Source organism: Peromyscus maniculatus, chromosome 5, assembly GCF_049852395.1.
Source record: "Peromyscus maniculatus bairdii isolate BWxNUB_F1_BW_parent chromosome 5, HU_Pman_BW_mat_3.1, whole genome shotgun sequence".
In the NCBI taxonomy this organism is placed as follows: domain Eukaryota; kingdom Metazoa; phylum Chordata; class Mammalia; order Rodentia; family Cricetidae; genus Peromyscus; species Peromyscus maniculatus.
In genome coordinates this window covers 66617702-66635597 of record NC_134856.1, presented here as the reverse complement: position 1 = coordinate 66635597, position 17896 = coordinate 66617702, and the positions used below count along the sequence as shown (strand labels likewise).

General features: G+C 40.5%; 1 protein-coding gene across 9 annotated transcripts in view; it reads right to left on the bottom strand.

The window, feature by feature from the left end:
- Positions 1 to 17896, bottom strand: part of Arhgap12 (Rho GTPase activating protein 12) — a 105791-nt gene that overhangs the window by 35749 nt on the left and 52146 nt on the right. For 3 of the 9 annotated variants that reach the window (XM_042277934.2, XM_042277933.2, XM_042277935.2), the window contains exons 4-5: positions 5210 to 5470; positions 1378 to 1518 (exon numbers count right to left, since the gene is read on the bottom strand). The exons of 3 other annotated variants lie outside the window; for them this stretch is intronic. In XM_042277934.2, the coding sequence (XP_042133868.1) occupies positions 1378 to 1518; positions 5210 to 5470 (402 nt within the window). The remainder of the gene's footprint in view (positions 1 to 1377; positions 1519 to 5209; positions 5471 to 17896) is intronic. 3 more of the 9 variants (XM_042277936.2, XM_076572420.1, XM_076572421.1) reach the window with 1 other exon arrangement.

Genomic DNA, 17896 nt, shown 5'->3' with positions numbered 1-17896 from the left:
AAATGAGTTCAACAAGCTTATCACATTAACAAATTGTACTTAAGTTCGGTGAGTATAATACTCACTATATTATCGATTTCTCCTTCCTCAAATGTTAGGTAGTAATTCAAATATCACTTAACGACATAATAAGAAACATATGACATAAAGATACATGGAGACACACGTTTGCTAGCATAGAGTACAATCCATCTTGAAAACAGGTTTGAAACATTAAAAAATTATTTTCAATATTTAGATATAAAATTTTACAACTTAGGCCTTATTTTACACAAATCCTTATTATTTCCCTTAGCCAGTGCATTGTACTCAATGCACTTTAAGTAACAACAACAAGAGAACTGCACACAATCTAACACAGGACATGAAGGGAAAAAGACTACTGCTGCATGACTATATCATCTTTCTTATTATAGAAGACTAAAACACTAGCTTCTATGTATTCTGGAGCTAAGTAAGTGAAGCAAGGAAGATAGCTATCTGCCTACCCCCCTACCCTTAACTAGCAAACCAGTTAGCTACCATTTAAAATGACTTCACAGGTGAGGAATAAAATCTGTCATTCATTTATAAACTAATTAATCACAAAATACTAGATTCATGGTTTTTGTTTTACAGATTTGGTCCTATTGGAAAAAGGAATATAACCAGTGTGAGAGTGTGTAAGAACTTCAGGTTGAGAAAAATCATTGAAAAAAACCCTGAACTTTCCCAAGAGAAATACAAATAGTTTTAGTGAAGAAGCCTAAGCAAATGACAGCAGGCCAGCCCTCAGAGATCCATCCGGGCGGGTTGTCAGTGCCACAAAATCACCACTGCTGTAGCCCATTAAACTGGGAAGAAGCCGGCCGGCGGTGGTGACGTACGCCTTTAATCCCAGCACTCGGGAGGCAGAGGCAGGGGGATCTCTGTGAGTTCGAGGCCAGCCTGGTCTACAGAGCAAGATCCAGGACAGGCACCAAAACTACAAAGAGAAACCCTGTCTCAAAAAAACCAAAAATAGACAAACAAACAGGGATCATAGTGCAGCTCGGTGGTAGAGTGCTTATCATGTGTGAAGTCCAGTATTCCATCCCCAGCTACACAAACAAACAAAACCATGAATCCGTAGTATTACTAAGTACTCTATTGTAAAATTACCATGAGGAATACTTCCCATGAGATTTTCTGAAGAAAGAGCCTTGCTGATCAATTCAGACTAACCTCAAACTCAACCCCTCACCGCCATCTCTGCCTCCCAAGCGCTGGATTATAAACATGTACCTCCTTACCAACTTATAAGTTTATTTTATTGCTATTAAAACTCAGCACACAATTATCTCATGAGAGGATTCTGCCAAGGTATACTAGATAAGAAAAGAAGAAAAAGAGAAGTACCTTTTCCTTAGTATAGTCACTGGTATATAAGGTATGCCCACGTTCATCCAACTCTTCTGACCAACCCCTTGGAGGAGAACCACACTGACTATCTGACTGGCTGTAACAACTGCTGTAGTGGTTTTCTTCTGATGAAAAAGGCTACAAACAGTCAGAAACACAAGGATTTTTCTTCTTTCAATACAAATATGCAGTAAGTGAGACTCTAAAAAGACTGAATTTACTTGACTAAAAATACTAGGATATCTTGAATATACTAATATTAAAATATTTAATTTTCAAAATAAATTGTCTTTAGTACATTATAATTAGGGAGGTAAAATTAATAATGGTAAGTTATTTGATCATATTAATGCAATCATGGAAAAAGCTCTGACAGGAAATAAAAATAGTTACATTTAGACACAGAACAGCCTGGAAGGCTTTTATGTGTGAAAGGCTTGGTTCTCAGCTCTTGGTGCCACTGAGAGGATGCTAACCATGCAGATTAAAGATATCCATCCCCAGGTTAAGGCTGAATGAGCTATTAAAAGGTAGGACTGCTTGAGCAAACGGGGAGCAGGCAGTATGCATTTGAAGGGTGTAGCTTGTCCCTCGCTCCTCACTGTCTCCCATCCTCCTCTCTTCCCTCGCAGCTGTCTTGCTCTATGTCTTCTACTATGGTAGTCTCTCCATACACAGCCAGAAATGAAGGACCCAACCGACCAGACTGACAACAGGAGCCCAAACAACCCTTCCTGCTTTGGTCTGGTTTTCTGCAGTGTGGTGTCACAACAGAAAGATGGTTATCAACGGCATCTTCACCATTCACATCCTAGTGAGATGACAGAAAAGTAACAGCAAGAAAAGACAGACTACTCTTTCCAGGATAAAATGACAGCTGAGTTTTCAGTATCAACAAAGGAAGCCAGAAAACATAAGAACAATGAAATTAGCAAATCAAACCAAACCAAAAATAACCAAGTCAACAGCCAACGTGGAACTATAGAAGTCCTTTAAATAAAAGTAACTCAACACTGTGTCTGCTAAACATATGCCAATAAAAAAAATTATACACACATACACACACATAATTTCCAGACCCAAAAAAAAAAATGAAAATGAAAAAATTCTATCACTAAGAAAAGCTCACAAGGGAATTTAAAAGCATACTAAAATCAGAAGAAATTTGAGGGGAAAAAATAAAACAGAATGAACTGTTGAGCTGTAACACACAATAGAGAAACTACAAACAAATAAAATATGCAGCAACAGGAGCATACAGCAGCTGGCTTTAAGGGCGGGGGACGTAAAGGTGGGACTGTGATAACGCAGACATCGTGGATGTCCGGGGCGGCGGCGGGCAGCAGCACTGCTGTCCTCAGGCCAGAAGCTTCCTGCTGTGAACAGCTGTCGTGTGCTGTTAGGCAGCAGCAGCACCTCTGGCCTCGGCACAACAGCACTTCCCTCACTGTGAGGACCAGTCTACAAACACTGCCAAGGTCCTGGGAAGCACATCTGCTCTGCAAAGCACTGTCACAGGGTAAGAACCACTGTTCTAAGAAAACCACTAGAAAAGCTTCTAAAGCAGCGGCTCTCAACCTGTAGGTTGTGACCCCTTAGGGAGTCGTATATTAGATATCCTGCATATCAGTTATTTACATTATGATTCATAACAGTAGAAAATTACAGTTATGAAGTAGTAATGAAAATAATTTTATGGTTGGGGTCACTACAACATGAGGAACTGTATTAAAGGATGGCAACATTAGGAAGGTTGAGAACCACTGCTCTGAAGTAGGACAGAGGCGTGATCACTTACTTCCTTTCAAATTTTACAAAAATAACTGCAGTGAATTATGTCTACAAAGATACACACCCACAAGAACAGGGAGAGCAGAGTCTGCAGATGAAACACCTCAACTAGCCATGCAGAAGAGAGCAGGGTCTAAACGGGCAGGCAAGGGCGTGGGGGCAGCGGAGAACAGGGAGCTTCCTCAGCAGGATTTGGAGATGGTTCAGGAGCCAACAGCACCAGAACTGGGGTGAAGGTCAGATTACTAAAGACAAGAGGGCTAAAGATGTCAGAATCACTTTCTTCATGCCTGTCCTCTGGGCATGCTCCCCGCAGAACTATGGGAGTGAATCCCCTCAAGAGGGAAATCAGTAAGATCCTCAGTTAAAGCAAAACATAGTCAAGCTATGGATGCAGAGACTAAGGAAGTATCTGAGAATTAAATGATGACGTGGACACCCTGGAAGCCCCCATATTGTAGGCAAAATAACTGAAGACCTCTATGGAGACCAGTCAGTCCACAGGGAAAGACCCAAAGGGTCTGTCTAACAGGGGAGAAAGCAATTGACATAGATATCCAATTCAAGTGAAGTTCACACCACCTTGTAATTGAGAGAGAAAATCATTTCCAACCTATAATTCTATACTCTGGCCTTTGATTAGTTAAATGCAAAAGCAGAACAAGGCATTTTCAGATACACAGTCTCATTTTTACCTCCATGAGCACCCTTTTCTAGGGAGGTGATAAAAGATATGCTCCAGAAACTCTGAAAATACCTATTCTTACACTGAAAGTTTAAGCTGAGACCCTGATAGACAAATTATTTTCATTTATATAATTAGAAAGGCAAGAAATGCATAGACATTTCCTGTGTATATCTATTTTTTCCTACTATTCTGTAATTTAACCTTTCCTTAATAATTATAAAGATTTCACTATTGATATACAAGATGGTTTCTTTTCAAATCTTTCTAGAGTTATAATCCAGACACAAGTTTCCTAGCTTTCTCAGTATAGATGAACATTTTTGCTATGGTTTTTCTATTTTTATTCTCATTTGTGGACATTAAAAGTGCAAGTCACCATGAAAGAGAACTATGAATAACCAATTGAAAAGTAGGACAAGAAGGGGAAGACTAGCTACAAAGCTCTTAGGTTCTGCTAAATGCAGGACAGGTGACCCAGCTCCTTCCTGGAGCTCTGCACTTATCCCTGTAGCTAGCTGTGAGACCTGGTGTCCCTGTGGATGGCCTGGCACAAAACGGCAGGGCTTCACTGCATCCCACCAATGTCAGCCACCTCTTACCTACACATCTAAGCTACAAAAAACGAGTACTTTGCTAAAATATGAACTAGTCACCTCTCTCTAAGAGCCTGTGGCGAGGGGAGAGGAAAGCAGGAGAAGAACAGTTATCCACCCCTAGGAGAAAGAGATTGTGAGGGAATTATCCCCACACTCGACAAACCCTACCACAGCAAGGGAATTATAACTTCCCTTCATCAGAATTAAAAGGTCACCTTGTATCCCACTGACAGGAAAACATGAAAGAGCTTGATGGTCACAAAAAACTAACAAGGAAAAGAAGGTGATTGCTTTGATAAGTGTTTACTGCTCTGGCTAGGTCTAGTCAGGTACGTTCTTTCTTTTTTATTGACTTATGCAATGAGCATCCTTTTGGGGATGAGGGAGCTATTGAGAGGTCCAGCCTCAGACTGGATATGCACTTGATATGACTGGCTCTGACTGTGATTTTAGGGCCCCATCCCCCAAGTGTTGGGAGCCCAAGTGCCCACATCTGCTGTGCTGGTGCCTCCTGATGCAGCGAAGAGAGGACCGGGCAGAGGACAGCTCTAACCCAAACCAGGAGCCATCAAATGCTCCTTAAACCCAGCATCTGTGCAGTAGTTAGAGGTTAGAAAGAAGCTTGGGGACAGGTTTGGTATCTGGAGATAAAGTGTTCCACCACACTGACACCAAGAAACCAAGCCCCTCCTTTTATGTCTGAATAATGAACAAACCCTGGGAGCCTCACTGGGTGACTCTTTTTTACTCCTACCTCCTGCTCTCCTGGGCTCTGGAAATCTCGGCTTGTGCCAGGATCCCGAGCCCAGCGAGGTGGCTTCCAGGTTCGCTCCTGGGTTGCACGATTGTAGTAGTAGCAACGGCCTGAACTGTCTTTGTGAGTTTCCCATTCTCCATGAACTTGAATTGCTGGGCTCCCAGGAAGTGGAGGGAGAGCAGACTGTGATATTTTCAGTTCCTGCAGGTTAGCATATACTGGAGAATCTGGCCTGCCTTGATTAGGGGGTGTGGTTGCCTGTAAAATAAAATTTAAATTTCATGTTTAAAATGGCATAACATTTTATAAGTTAAAATGACACTAAGAGACTTATAAATAACCATACTAATGTATTTCAAAACTTGGGGAAAATATCAAGAGCTGGGGGTATAGTTCTGTGATACGCTCTTTGCCCAGAATGCTCAAGGTCGAATTGTCAGCACTACAAAATAAATGAGCAAGTAAGTATTTCAAAACAATACATGAAAATGACCGAGAAATTTAAAGGAAAAAATGAAAATATATAAAAGCATGGGCATAAGTGCTATGATTTAATATTCACAGCCAGATTTAAAATATAAGTACCTTCAAACAGAATCCAAAGTGTGTCTGACAGATCCCCCTCCCGTCGAAAGCAATAGTTAATTAACTGACAGCTGAAGGCTCTATTCAAGATCTGTTGAAGAGAAGGTTGTACTACACTGGGTAAAACCACTTCACCTATCCAAAAGTGAAATATTTAACCCATAAATGAAAGGATGGGACTAAGCCACTAAGGTTTCCTTTGGCTCTAAAATTCTAAGATTTTAGGCAATTAAGATTTATTTCTGTGTATGTACATGTCTGTGTGAATGTATGCTACATGATGCTAGAAGGTGTTGGACTCCCTGAAGCTAAGGTTACAAGTGTTGTGGGCTGCCCAGTGAAGGTGGTGAGAAATGAGTGAGTCCTCTGGAAGACCACCTCTCCAGCTCCTAGACAGTTTTTAAACTATATTTTTATAGTCTTAGTCAGATACATGATAATCTAATCACTCTCAATTCAATAAATAATTAGAATGTAATTGAAAAATGTAATTGGAAAAAAAACACCCATCACTGTAGGAAAATGAAGAGTTAACTACTTAGAAACAAATCTTAAAACCAAATGAGAATACATAGAAAACTTTCCTCCAAGGACAGGCTCAGTGGTATATAGTGTGTGCTTAGAATCACAAAACCACACACTCATTCCTCAGCACACAGAAATGTAAACAGACACAAACCCTGTTCCTATTTCAAAACTCAGTTACACGTAATTCTCTACAAATTAATATACAATCTCAGAGGGTAGTATGGTTATTACATTCATGCTCAGCAGATAACAAAATTATCTGAACAATGTACAAATAAACCCAAAACTAAGGAACTGGAACTGCTTAGGTGACAGAGCAATCATTTCTAGATTGAGGAGAAGGACAACCAACTGTTTCCCTATCTGAGCAACATCTCCAAATGAATTGAGTATCATGTACAAACACAAATAAAAATTCTGTCTTCTAGGATCTCAGAACAGAGTAAAGAACAGTGAAACTAATCATCTGAATAAATAATAGACAATGTTGAGACTACACGAGGAACAGATACTTATGGAAGCAAAAAGAAGCATCCTGAGCATGAGTGCATGAGTGAGTAGGCCTTTGGGATGAAAAAATTAAAGGGAGCTGGCTGGGAGGCAGCAGAAACAGGTGAAGAAAACAGTATGTCGGGAAGCTGGGTGTAGTGGCACTTACCTTGATTCCAGAATTCAGGAGAAGGAGGTAGGGGAATCTCTGTGAGTTTGAGGGCAGCTTGATCTACACAATGAGTTCCAGGAAAAAAAAAAGGGGGGGGGGCAGGACAGCATGGCACCTGTCACAGACTCATACTAACCCACAAAGAGTGTGACAGAGTAGGCAAGGGGAAGACCTAAGGAGAACAAGAATAAAGACAACCCTATATGCCATGTTTAAAGCATTAATGTTGCTAATGGTGTAACTCAAAAGTACTTGTCTAGCATGCACAAATCTGTGAGTTCAACTCTCAGTATATTCCCCTTGAAGGGAGAAAGAAGAACTACCATAGATGCCATCCAATGTGATATTTAGGAATTACCAAGGCTTTAAGCCAGAAAGAACATTCTAAACTATTATAACATTAAAAGGAATGCAAATATTGGATGTACCTCAATGGTAGAGTGCTTGCCTAGCATAAACAAAGCCCTGGATTTGATTCCCAGCACAACACAAAATCAAATGTGGTGATGTATGCCTGTAATCTCAGCAGTTGGGAGGAGGAGGCAGGGTCAAGAGTTCAAAGTTATCCGCAGCTACATACCAAGTTCAAATTCAGCCTGGACAACCCTATCGAAAGGGAAGGGAGGAAGGAGAGAGACAGACAGTGTCTCCTTCCCCCACATCCCTCTCAGGAGATCAGCTGGAAGATGGGTACCAATAGCACAGAAAGAAGATGAGGAGAACTGCAATAAAAATGGTGGGAACACACAAGTGGATCTAGAGTCCAGATATAGCCAGGTTAAATGATCATGCAGATGTTACATTTATGTGAAATAGTTTGCTTTACATTTTTAAATTATAGATTAATGTCACAATGGAGAACAGTACAGCAAGAGGAAAGAAAAGGAGACATTCCTTGGATTATATAACTGGAAATGCTCAGACTAGATACATCAACTGGGAACTGAGGGCAAAATCAAGCAAAAATTATAAATGTAAAGATACTGGGTCAGTAAGTTAGGAGCACATATAAGAGACCCACAGAAAACTGAGAAGACAGGAACAAGCGAGCACAGGCTATTCAAACTCAAGTTCAAAGCTATCAATGGTCAAAGGGGTAGTAACTTCTAGTAACAGATGAGACCTGGCAAAAGGATCCAGTGAGGGGGGATGAGGAGTAAGGGACATCTACAGCAAAATGCTGCACTGGAAAGCCAAAGAAGGAGCTTCTTAAGGATGCTCCCCATGTCAAACCCATAGATCTTAACATGCAGGGCTGGAAGTCACCCGACTCAGCAATCAACATATTACCAAGAGTCAGCTATCAGCCGGGAGCATCTGGCCTACCACTCGCAGAGCAAGTGGACCTAAGTATGAGGACCTAAGTTCAGGTCCCCAGCCCCACATGAAAGGGGGCATACATGTAACCTCATCACTGTGGATCAGAGACAGGTGGATCTGGGGCTCACAGGCAGTAAGCTTAGCCTAAGCAGTGAGCTTCCAGGTTCACTGCGAACCTGTCTCAAAATAAGACGGAGAATGATTGAGAGAGATTCCAGTGCCAACCTCTGGTCTTCACATGGACCCACACAGACAAGTGCTCATGCATATAAACATACATGCATACTCCACACACAGAGCTTCTAGGAGAAATATTAGCCCTGTTTAATCAGTTTATTCCATATTCATAATCTACTTGCTCTTTTAAGATTACTCATTCATTTATTGTGGGGATGAGTATATATGCATATCGTGGATGGAGGTAGGGTGCATGCATCCGTACTTAGGTGTAAAGGATAGAAGACAGTATTAAGTGTCCTCCACTATTCACTTGCCCAGACCTTTGAGGCAACCTCTCCCTAAACCTGGAGCTCACATTTTATTGGCTAGACTAGAAGCCAACAAGTCCTAGAAATTCTCATGTTTCTGCCTACCTTAGAACTGGGGCTATCCATGTGTATCCAGCTTATGTGGATGTTAAGATCAGAATTTAGGTCCTCATGATTCTACAGCAAGCACTCTAACCGCTGAGCCTCTCTCCAGCCCCTAGTTTCAGTTTTTGAAGTGGTATTTCACTGTGTGTCCACAATGGTCTTGAACTGAACTATGTAGCCGTGCATAGTCTTGAACTCACAGCAATTCTCCTGCCTCAGTCTCCCAGAGTACTGAGATAAGAGGCATGTGCCACCACACTAGACTTAAGTTTTCAGAGTGTATAGAAAAAGAACAGAACCCAGAATTTGTGTAATTCTGAGTCTCAAACATCCAAGAACTACATATATTTGCTATTAACTTCCTAAACTAATAGGAAAATTTAAAGGAATTACCATCCTTTAAATCATCCAAACTATTTTGATAACTCCTGAAAAAATAAATTCTTGGTATAAATACTTAGTATAAAATGTCAAAATAATTCTTCGTTATGTACCCAAAACAAGCATTAGTTACAGCAAGGATTAATAACGTACTATTTTGTCTAGCGAACATACATACACACACATAAATACATTTAATTTTATTTGTGTGTTTGGATGTGCTTGTGCCGAGGAGGTCAGAGGACAACCTGCGGGGACTGGGTCTCTTCTATGACTATGTGGGTACAGAAACACTTTGGAAGCAGCTGGGCAGGATGCTTCAAGAACTTCTAGAGAGCTGGAGATATGGCTCAGCTCAGGGGGTAGGAATGTTTGCTGTGTGAACCTAGCAAGTCTAAGTGTGATACCTGGAGTGTGGACTGACCCCACAAAACTGTGCTCTGACCTCCACATGTGCACAGTGGCTCAGGTGCCTACACAGCATGTACATGAGCACACAGATGAAATAATCACTTTTTTTTTTGGGGGGGGGCCTCAAAACAGGTTTCTCTGTGTGGTCCTAGCTGTCCTGGAACTTGCTCTGTCAACCAGGCTGACCTCAAACTCAAGATATCTGCCTACTTCTGCTTCCCAAGTGCTGGGATTAGAGTCGTGTGCCACCCAGCTAAAATTATTATTTATTTTATATGTATGGGTGTTTCTCCTGATTGTATGTCTAGGCCACGTGTGTGCAGTGCCCTTGGAGACCAGAAGAGAGTGTCAGATCCCCCAGTACTGGAGCTGCCATTAAGCCCCAGAATGGAACCTGGGTCCTCTACAAAAGCAGCAAGTGCTTTAAAGCACTGTGCCATCTCTCCAGCCCTCGATTTTTTTTTTATAAATTTTAAAAATAATTCCTTTAAGAAGACTTCTAGAAATATTTTTTTTTAAGATTTATTTATTTATTGTGTATACAGCGTTCTGCCTGCATGTAAGAAGAGGGCACCAGATCTCATTTTAGATGGTTGTGAGCCACCATGTGGTTGCTGGGAATTGAACTCAGGACCTTTGGAAGAGCAGGCAGTGCTCTTAACCTCTCAGCCATCTCTCCAGCCCTCTAGAAATATTTTTAGAATCCTTTACAAAAATAAAAATAAAAATTCCAGTTACAGAAAAATCCTTTCCTAACAAAGATGTTCACTGTACTGTTACTTAGCAGAGTAAAACTGAATACCTAAGAACAAAGGCATGGTTAGTACTATTTAGTAATATTATATAAGCTTTGAAAAGACCATGTGTAATTGATTTAAAACAGCAAAAACAATTATGAGGATAAGGAAAACAGGATATAAAACTGCACAGTAAGTCCCATCTAAAAACGGGAAAGCATGAAGAAAATCCAAAACTGTTTTCTCTAAGTAATAGGTAGACCTTCTCTACATTTCATCTCCTGACGTTATCAGTATGAGGATGATTACCCACAGAGCTTGCTTAGGAACCAGAGTCTAGGGACACAAGCACCTGCTGGGTCAGGATTAACACAGTAACGACTAACGACTAGAGTCAATGCAGCATCTGTATCAGTCACTTAGGGGTGTTACAATTCTTGCACTGGATCACAGAATTACAAACAGGGGTGGGAGTAGTCAAGAGCCTACTGTATAAATTATCGTATATGATAAAACGACGTTGTTCAGAAGACCGATTAAACTCAATCAGTGGACTTAGTCCCCTTGATCTAAAAAGCAAATATTTAAGCACCAATCTTCAGTCTACACTCTAGCTGCCTCTTCCTACACAGGAATCAAAGCAAGAATTAACAATCATTTAAAATATATGAATCAAAGTAAGATTAGTTTTCTAACATTTGTAAGAAAAACCTTGTTTGTATATTGTCACCAACAAACAAAGGTGAATTTTTCATGCAAGGAAAAAAATCAACCTTTAAAAGGAGAACAAAAAAAACCCAAAGTTAATTGTGTATGCTATATCTGCTGTTAATTAACAACTGAATTGGGACTAGTACCACTGCTCATGACCCGATTCTATATTTTAAAAAAGACTTGGCCTGTCCTACTTCATCCTCAAAGGATCTCCAGGAAGGAACTCTGGGAAGCACATCTAAAGGCAGCTCTAAACTTAAACTCGTCTCAAGTTCTATTTCAATGCAGGAAGTACTATTTGTCTCTTTACCTCTGACGTCAGCTTAAGAACTGTATTACAATAAACTTCAGAGAATGGCAGAATCCAAGTCAGCCAAGGAGAAATACCTCATTTATTAAACAATATATGCTACTCAGCATAATCCTTAAATCTTTACCTTACTAGAAATGCAGAGTAGACTGCTGAGTAGAATAGATCCTTATAGCCAATAATCATATTGATTTAGGATGGGGGTGAGGGAGGTAAGGACTAGGCTCCAAAACTGAATTTAAATTATTTTTAACTCTAATTCATGCAAACAAAACATACTAAGCAGCCAACAGTAAAAACATGGCTAGACCTGTTTGTTTCAAAACTAAAAATCACCTATCAACTTTAACTCCAAAGCAAAGTTTTTCACCTAAGGCAACTATTAGAAAAAACAGCATAGTACCCATTTAATGATTCTGAAATATAAACTTATAAATCCAAACACTATCTTAAAGTACAGCCTCACCGAGGCTCCAAGCTCGGCACAGCACACTGCTATTCTTGATGTTTACTTATTTAATATTTAAGCACCACTAACAAAGAGGTCCCAAGGAGAAATTCTGAAACCCAATAAATGCTCATTTCTAGAAATCCTACAGCAAACTAATGAAGCCATTTATGTGCTATTAACCCCCAGTAACAGGTGCAAATTACTAACACCGTCAACATGCCACAACAGAAACCAAAGCCCGGGGAAGTGGCTGTGCAAGTCCTAGGTGTTAGTGACCAACGCATCCCCGACGTGTTAGTGTCCAGTCAGGAAGCTTATCCAGTCAGTTTACTGGACGGAATGAAAGAAAACTCTCCCTTCAGATCAGGACACACTGGGCGCCCCTGCTTATGCCCTCACAAGCACCCTTTCCCCCAGCTTCGCTGCTCTGTAGCTGACTCTAAGGAGGCTTAATAGACCACGCTCAGCCCAGATCTCCTTGTCTGCTTTTCCCTCCGGAACTCAATTACCTCTAAGGCAGAGCGTCTGTCTGGCTTATCCCTTCATCTTCAAAGCCTAGCTAGCATCTATGCAGATAAGCATTCATCATGTTCCTAGGTGAAAGCTACTTTTACACAACTAAGGAAGCTGTTAAACCAGGAAGCTACAGCGGAAACCAGAGTCTAAAATCAATGCCTCTTCCTGTCTTTACAGTCTTCACGGGAAATCTGACCTATCACCATTTCTTCAGCAAGACCAACATCTTTCCCTCCAACACACCTCCCTTCCTGAGCCACAGGTAAGTAGTCTGAAGACACCCTGTGGCTGACAGTTTACATCTACTGCGCACTCACTGTGTGCTCTGCCTCACCCTCTTCTGCAGAATCCTACCTCACTGCACTTGTCAACCACATACCCTCACTGCCTGAGGTCATTCTGTGACTAACAGCTTTACTGTTTTCCCATTATAACAGTTCAATTCTTCCCACCCTACCCAAAGTAACTACCTAGTCTAGGCCTCTTCCTTCTGCTGGAATGACTACAACTGCCTGCAGTGAGGTGTCTACTGACCCCATTTCTCTGTCTTGTCCAATCTCCTTAGTACCACTAGCTAATCTCTAGAAATTAGATTTCTAATTTCTAGAAACACGCTCCTTCTTACTCACATGCTTAACTAAGTCCACATCCCACACAGAAGTTAAAGCTCTTAAGCACTCCCATTCCTTGCCGCCTCCACTCACTGCAGTGCTCTGTGTTCGATGCTCTACGCCCCTTGCTACTCAGTCCTACCAGCAAGCCCATGCTACTCTTCTGTACCTTGAAACCTTACCTCTGAAGTCTCATTCCCAGCAAACCATGCATAAACTACAAAGCTCGGGGTGTGGCTCACTGCAGAATGCATTTCTTTCATCTCCTTCTGTTCACCTAACTGGATACAGCTGCAGGATGTCCTGCCACCCAGGGTTTTTCCTATCAACTGCCCCGGGCTCTGGTTTCTATAACAGCCTAAAATCCCTGGGGTTGGAGACAATCAAATAAAAAGCCGGCTCAAACTCTCCTAGCCACTCTCTGTTTCCAGAAGCAGAATTCACACAGGTTTCTTGTGCATCTGAAACAACACGAACAGAAATATACCAAGAGCCAGGTATGAAATTTAAAATTTTTCAGTAGCCACATTAAAAAGGTTAAAATGAAAGATACTAATAATATATTTATTTACTCTAGCATATCCAAAATATTATCATTTCCTTACATATTCAACATAAAATATATCCAGTTTCTTTTAAACTTATGTTTTTAAAATAGTGTACATCTTATAGGATATTTCAATTTAGGTCCTAAAGATTCATTATGACTTATATTTATGTTTCATAAAACTTATAGTTGAAAATACAACATACTCGAATTAATCAAAATTCTTAACTTTCCAACAAATGAACTTATATTAAGTAAAATTTAAAATTTAAGCTGGGGGCCAGAAGATGGCTCAGTGGATAAAAGCATCCGCTGAGCAAGCCTGACCATCTGTTCAGATCCACGCTGAATGAGTTTATCCTCTAGCCTCCAATGTGTGCTATGATGTGTACACCCTCACACAACCATGTGTACACATACACAAAAATAAGTAACAGACTTTAGTGAATCCTATTTTCTCCTTGACTGTTTTCTAAATCCGTGGAGTATTTAAAAAAATAAAAGCAAAGGAGATGGCTATAAGAAGCAAATATATACTGATGACATGTCATTATTGATAAGCTAAAAATAAATAAATAAATAACCATCCAGATAAGTTTGTCTTTGTTCATCTGCAAAGCACACACAACAGGACATTATGCTGAGGTAGCAAGACTTAGCTGCTATTTTACGCTGATGAAGCAGTGGACAATGACCTGGTCCTCTGCCATTCACAATTACAAATCTCCCTCCCAAGGGACTTGAATGGTAACTCCATCATCAGCATTCAGAGAATGACGAAAGACACGTTGTTCTAACATTTCTAGGGATTAAAAGCTAATAGTGGGGGCTGGAAGATGGCTTAGTGGTAAAGAGCACTTACTGCTCTTTCTAGAGGATCTGAGTCTGGCCCCCAGAACCCATAGCAAGTGGTTCACAAGAACCTGTAAACTCTGGCTCCAGAGAATCCAACACCGTCTTCTGCCCTCCCTGAGCACTTGCACACACATTGCATTAACAAAGACACGCACATACGCAAACACACACACAAAACAAGTGTAATAAAAAATCTTTTTTAAAAGGTTAATTGCAGATTTGGAAAAAAGGGCTTCTGTGACTTACTTGTTGAACACATACTATATGTATAAGTCTAAGTTTAAAAGTTGGGGGTTCTGACAGACCCAGAATTTTATAAATCCCTAAATTAGTCTACAGTTTTATATTATGTGTTTAATTCCTTTTCTTTTCTGTCCACAGAGTATCTCTTTTGTTTTATGAAAATATACTGAAACAAACAAAAAAATGTTCAATCATACGGCTTAAGGAAAAGAATTTATAAACTGTTACTTCAAGCTTTAATAAATGGCTTTCTAGAATACCACATGTACCAATTCATTAACAAGCCTGCTTAAGAACTCTAGACCACAGCTGCTTAGATAATCTATTAATTCCACACTGAATGTGTAGTTAATACTCTTAAAGTGAGATTTCCTAAAGCTGTCTTGAAAACCTTCAAAAAAAAAATAGATAGTAATGGAGGCAGAAACCTGGTGTGTTAACTTCTGGCCACCACAAGTACATGGGTGAACATACCTCCACACATGCATCACTCCAACCTCCCCTGCTAACACACACATAGCAACTTAAGTTGTTTCTCTCTACTTCTTCATATACCCTTACTGAAATTAAAAAGTGCAGGAAACACAGGTGCATTTAACAAATATGTTCCACTCTTCATAAGGAGTCATGTCTGATCAAAACTGCAACTTGTTTTCCAAGACCTTTGGTATCTTTTTAAGACTATTACAAGCTTCCTTTTTCATCAAAAACTGGCTCTCAACTCAGGTTTGCCTCTTTTTTTTTTCTTCTGTTTTGTTTTTGTGGTTTTGAGACAGTGTTTCTCTATGTAACAGTCCAGGCATCAGCTTTGTAGACCAGGCTGGCCTCCAACTCACAGAGATCAGCTTGCCTCTGCCTCCCAAGTGCTGGGATTAAAGGCAATGCCTGACCCAACTCAGGCTTGTTGAGAAACATATCAAAAGACAAAAAACATCCATCTCATAAGTCAAATTAAAGACTGTCTTTTTTCCAAGGCACCCAAGTGTGTGTCCATACGCACACATGGTACTTGAACACACAGACACCATGAATGGCAAAACTTGCACAGAGATTTAAATTCAGCTAAGATATACTTCTTGCCCAGCATTTCCTTTTGGTCTGCCATTGCTCTTTGGCATGAAGAATACTGAAAGGCATGAAAACACCTGGTTCCTTTTCAAGGAAGAAGTGCTACTCACAGGAAAGAACAAGTCTGCACAGTCTCCAGTGACAGTACTAACATGAAAATGATGTGCCAGCAGAAAACTGCAGGCACTAGTCCCATGTGAGCGCCAATTACTAGGTTGACACTAACATCTACCAATTCCCTTTCTGTCTTTAAACTTACAGCATTAAATCATAAGATCACATTCCTTCCTGTTTGATTTTATCTTTAAAGCTGACCCTACTTAAAAGACTTCTCACTAAGAATACACTAACAAAGCTTTACAGAGGAAGTCAGCTGACAAGTGAGGGGCAGGCTCTCCTTCCCTGACACTCTAGCCCTGGGTGTACACATCCTGAGTGCTCATCAACACTAGCTATGACAAGGTCTCTCAAAGCAAGCAGTCAAAATCCATTTTTATTTGTGTCTCTATGTGTGCGCCCGTGTGCACGCAGGTGCCTGCAAGAGGACAAAAGAGGGCACTGGATGCTCTGGAGCTCAGCCTACAGAGGATTGTGAGCTGTCCATGTGGGTGCTGGGAATCGAACTCCAGTCTTTTGCAAAAGGAGTGTTCATTCTTAACCACTGAGCTGTTTCTGCAGCCCCATTAGCATTCAAAATAAATAAAAGAAAATCTAGCGTGCTTAAAGAAGATATATAAATAAAAGTAATTAACAAAATTTAAAGCCACAATTGCATCACTAGAAAAACTATATATTAGCTACCTAGAACATTCCCCTTTAAATTATGAAATATAAATACAATGGGTAAAGTAAGTTAGCCACTACAGAGAACTAAAGGGAAGAAATGCAGAAATCCATCCACAAGTGTAACTTCTGTAGCTATCTTAAATGACAAGGTAATCACAGGTGACCTTACACACACAACAGCTGACTTTCAGTCTGCCTTTCAGAATTTCACAGTGAAACTCCCAAAGCTCCTCCCACAGTACAGGCAGGACAGCAGCAGGACTTCCAGTGCAGATGTCTCAAGGTGCCATCTATCTGTGTGACAGCGATTTGGCAGCTTTGCACTTTGGATATTTTATTTTGTTTTATACTTTCTAAGATATAAAAATCAGGACACCCAACACCTCCCTCCCCCAAAAAAAATCATTACAGCACTTGCCTCTGTAGAATTTCCTAATACCAGACTATGCACCCATGAGCCGCTCGCTGTCTGCTTTACTAAAGGCACGATTTACTCACAACACAGCGCCTCTTAAAAAATATGCTAGGGGCTGGAGAGATGGCTTAGAGGTTAAGAGCACTGCCTACTGTTCCAGAGGTCCTGAGTTCAATTCCCAGCAACCACATGGTGGCTCACAGCCATCTGTAATGAGATCTGGTGCCCTCTTCTGGCCTGCAGGCATACACAGAGGCAGAATGTTGTACACATAATAAATAAATAATCTTTTTTAAAAAAATGCTAATCTTGGGTCTGGAGAGACAGCTCGGTAGTTAGAGTGCTTACTAACTTTAAAGTGGACCAGGATTGGCTTCCTGGCACCCATGCAGATCTATAGGCAGACATGTGTCATACATACATACATGCAAGTGAAACACTCATGCACACAATATAAAATAAACCTAAACAAAATGTAATACTATTCCTAAGCTTGATGGTCCACAACGGTAAGCCCAGCACTAGGAGTAGGGACAGGATGACCACAATTAGGAGAAGGCCAGCTATGTTTTCATACAGTGAAAACCCTGTCTCACAAAAAAATTAAAAAACCATAAAATAGCCGGGCAGTGGTGGCGCACGCCTTTAATCCCAGCACTCGGGAGGCAGAGGCAGGTGGATCTCTGTGAGTTCGAGGCCAGCCTAGGCTACCAAGTGAGTTCCAGGAAAGGTGCAAAGCTACACAGAGAAATCCTGTCTCGAAGAAAAAAAAAAAAAAAAAACATAAAATACATAGCTGATATTCAATAGATATTTATGTAATGAATTTATGAATGAATTATTCAAATAAATCTGAAGTCAGCTTTTGCTTTATTTTCCTCTTCCTTTCCAAATATAAAAAAAAATCATTAAAATATTTAACAAATATAAGGACAACAAACTAACAGTCTTT